Source organism: Adiantum capillus-veneris, chromosome 26 (genome assembly GCF_014529385.1).
Source record: "Adiantum capillus-veneris isolate H3 chromosome 26, ASM1452938v2, whole genome shotgun sequence".
Taxonomy (NCBI): domain Eukaryota; kingdom Viridiplantae; phylum Streptophyta; class Polypodiopsida; order Polypodiales; family Pteridaceae; genus Adiantum; species Adiantum capillus-veneris.
Window position 1 is genome coordinate 131181956 of NC_140956.1, and position 3442 is coordinate 131185397.

General features: G+C 44.3%; 1 protein-coding gene across 1 annotated transcript; it reads right to left on the reverse strand.

Moving 5' to 3' along the window:
- Window positions 1–1367: 1367 nt before the first annotated feature.
- Window positions 1368–3034, reverse strand: LOC147424215 (uncharacterized). Its single transcript, XM_086501635.1, has one exon. The coding sequence runs from the start codon at window positions 2909–2911 to the stop codon at window positions 1550–1552; it is 1362 nt and encodes a 453-aa protein (XP_086357761.1). The 5' UTR covers window positions 2912–3034; the 3' UTR covers window positions 1368–1549.
- Between the last annotated feature and the right edge of the window lie 408 nt (window positions 3035–3442).

Genomic DNA, 3442 nt, shown 5'->3' on the forward strand with positions numbered 1-3442 from the left:
TATCTTGTTGGATGGTGGTAGGTACAAACTTCAACCTTGTTCCATTGAAGGCCCATCGGCATGCCTGGTAAGTTAAAAAAATGTATCAAGTTTTTTATGAACACCAACCAATGTACTGTTTATTTTCTTTTTGTAAATGTATTGACCAACTACTATGTAGAACAATTAATTATATGATTTTTTCGACAGTTGAAATTGTTATGTCAGCCTTGATATTAAATTATAAATACTTATCTATAAGTCTAAAATTGAGTATGGTTCAATATGAATGCAACTTAGGCCCCTGTCAGACGCGTGCGCCGGACAGGGCCCTAAAAGGACGATTTGGGCGCGTTCTCTGTCACACTAGGCGGACATTACATAAAGTTGTATTTTTTGACATGGTCAGACGTCCAATGAGCATAGCCCAGCTGGTACGACAACCCTGCTTCATGCGCGACTTTGTAGGTTCGACACCAACCAACGCACTTTGAACTGCTACTTTTGTGCACGTCCGCCATGAAGCGGTAATGGGCGAGGAGCTACTCCGGGTGATTTTGCATAGCAACGGACACACCCTTCAACAAATCATTTTTTGCCATCTCAGTCTCAGACACATCCGAGCGGACATGTGTGACGCGGGCCTTAAATATACACACACACATTTACGTCTCTTTGGTTGCCTTTGGTGAGGTAACCACCATACTCTTTTTCAAATTTATAGGTACAAGTATCTATAATTTAATACTATGGCATTATGGACTACAATTTGTTTATAGCACCTTAAATTTTTACTTTCATTATCCTTTGTTTTTGGGGGATGGATTCCATCCCTTGTGAAATTTGGCTATGATGGATCTTTTCCTACTTCCCCCTAGGTACACAATATGTCTTGTCTTGTTTAAAAGGGATTGACGGCTCGAATGACCGTCACCATTGATCCCATCCAAAAACCCCGTGTCAAATAGTGCGGAGGGTTGTGGGGTGACCACTGACTCCTTTGATTTAATTTCGTATGTGAGCTTAGAAGCACTGCACATGGTTACACACACACACACACACCAAGTGCTATATTTTTCCAGCTTTACCATTGCAAACTCGGGCAATTCATGTGTCCTATTACCAACATAGTAAGCAGACATCATCTCTCTCTCTCTCTCTATCTCTCACACACACACACACACACACAGTACACACAAACGATGAACGTGGTCTGGCCATACAAGTAGAGAGAGAAGTAAAACAAAGATTCTCATGGCAGGCACCACTTCTCAGGTTGAAAACTTGTACTTAGGTATACATACAAGATGCACAGTGAGACTCAGAGGGATTTATTTTTTGGCCTATTGACAATAAAACAAAAACATAATGATTTCTTAACAATTGGCTTAGGGATAACTTGTTCTTGAGTTTAGCCAAAAGAAAAGAAAGTTGGAGGGATATATTTTTTGGGCTATTGATTTTTATTTTTTTTTAAAAGATAAAAGATGAGGGGCCGGATCCCTCTTACAGACGCAATGAGATTATTACACAATGTGCAATTCTGCACAATCGCTTCTGTTGCCTCGCATTAGCAACCACTTAAGTTAGCAGAGGACCTCTTCCTTGACAGGATCTTGCTGAAGACAGGGCTTCCCCGCTCATTGTATCCCTCTATGCACAAACTCTGTAGGTGTGGCAAGCTTTTGAAAAGCACCTCTATCCTTTCCATCTTCTCTTGCCCCAACTCCACTGCACTCGACCATACAAACCGCACACACACATGCTCCAAGGATGCCTGCAATTCAGCACAATCAGAACCAAACACAATGCCGAATTCACCCTCCGGCACATTCACCATAGCCAGTTTTTTCACTTTAGCAGGCAAAATCGACCTGTACCCGTCGAAAAACCCCCCCATTTGTTCCCCCTCATCTATGTCAACTCTTGGATTGAACTCACACTTGAGCTTGAGAGATCCCATGGTGGTCAGATTGCGCAGGAATTCACCTGCATATTTCAAAGCTCCCCTTGCACTGAATGACATCGCCACAATGCTTAAATGTGGCAATTTCTCTGCAAAATCCCTCAGATTTTTCTGGTTATGTGCGGAATCACCTTGCAGTGCACACCATTTGGGTAGCGTAAATGCAGCTTGTTCCAAAAGGAGTGGCCCCTGTATATGCCGGTAGCTCTCTAAAGAGCCCTTGTCAAGTTCAAAGCTGGTGCTCAGAGACCTAAGTTGCTTACTGTTTTGTAAGAACCTTAACTGAACATGCTTCATGTCCACCGCAGAGTTCTGGTACAGTGCTAAACCGCACGTATACCGCACCAAAGAGGGGCACTTTCTCTGTATTGATTGCAATGCCATAAACGGTTGCATTAGGTACCAATGTTGTCGGTACCCTCCTTTGCTCTTCGGCACTCGAAACACACCAAATTCGACATCAAGAATAAGCTCGCACATCGCGGGCTGTGTCGAAAGCATGCATTCGAGCAGAAAGCTGTGTGCCAAGACATCAACCGGGCGTGGTGCTGCAGCCACTGGGAACCAATCGGCATTCCCCGTGGCAAATTCGGTGTGCAAATCACGCATCAGATCATCATTACATCGATAGTTATCAAGAAATCGCTCAACAATCGCATGCAAAATGTTGGGAGAGGGCGAGGACTGATGATATAGATCACATCTGAAGTAGCATTTCACCAATTGAGAGCTTCCAAAGCGATGGATGATTTGCATACACAGATTTGGAGAGACTTTGTCAAAACAGCGCATGTCGAGGGCACGCCTCTCTCCATAGAAACATGCTGCCAGTCCTGCCATCTCTCTGCAACTGCATATCAAAGAGGGTAAGTCCTTGCATGGTAGAAGCTCTGCAATGTGCAGAATTGTCGACTGGGGCAAATCCAGGAGGCTAGTGGTGCTTGATTTCCGCAGAAATTTAGCCATGAGAGAGAGTAGATGGAGCAGGGTTGTGTGTCTGTGGATTGTGTTCGTGATCAGTGCGCGGGCAGAGAGAGAGAGAGAGAGAGAGAAGTGGTGAACTTGTGACGAACGGAGTGAGCAGGGCGGGCAAAATTGAACAACGGCTCTAAATAGAGCCGTTGCAGGTGTTTGGCGCGAGCATTATTCCATATTGCAAAATTGCAAATGGAGATTCTCACCCAAAGGCATAGGCCTAGTGGTGAACCGGCAGCGGAACATCGGAACATAGAACGGAAACGGGCTTGAATTGCCGTTCCCTGTTATGGATACTCACTTCGGAATGAGAAGTTGGAATGGGAATGGGAAACGAAAGCCTGAAAATGGCCATTCCCTGTAACTATGCCCACAGGGCTTAAACACATGTCGGACATGAATGCCACTTACTCACTGGCAAACTATCATTGTAGTGGTAATTGGTTCATCACCAACATAAGAAGTCTTTAGCGACGGTTTCTAGACATATAAATTGTGCATATTTGCGTGTTGAGCAACCTC

What these genes read in the sequence shown, in the direction of transcription:
- LOC147424215 (XM_086501635.1), bottom strand. Translation starts at nt 2,911, where the DNA reads ATGGCTAAATTTCTGCGGAAATCAAGCACCACTAGCCTCCTGGATTTG.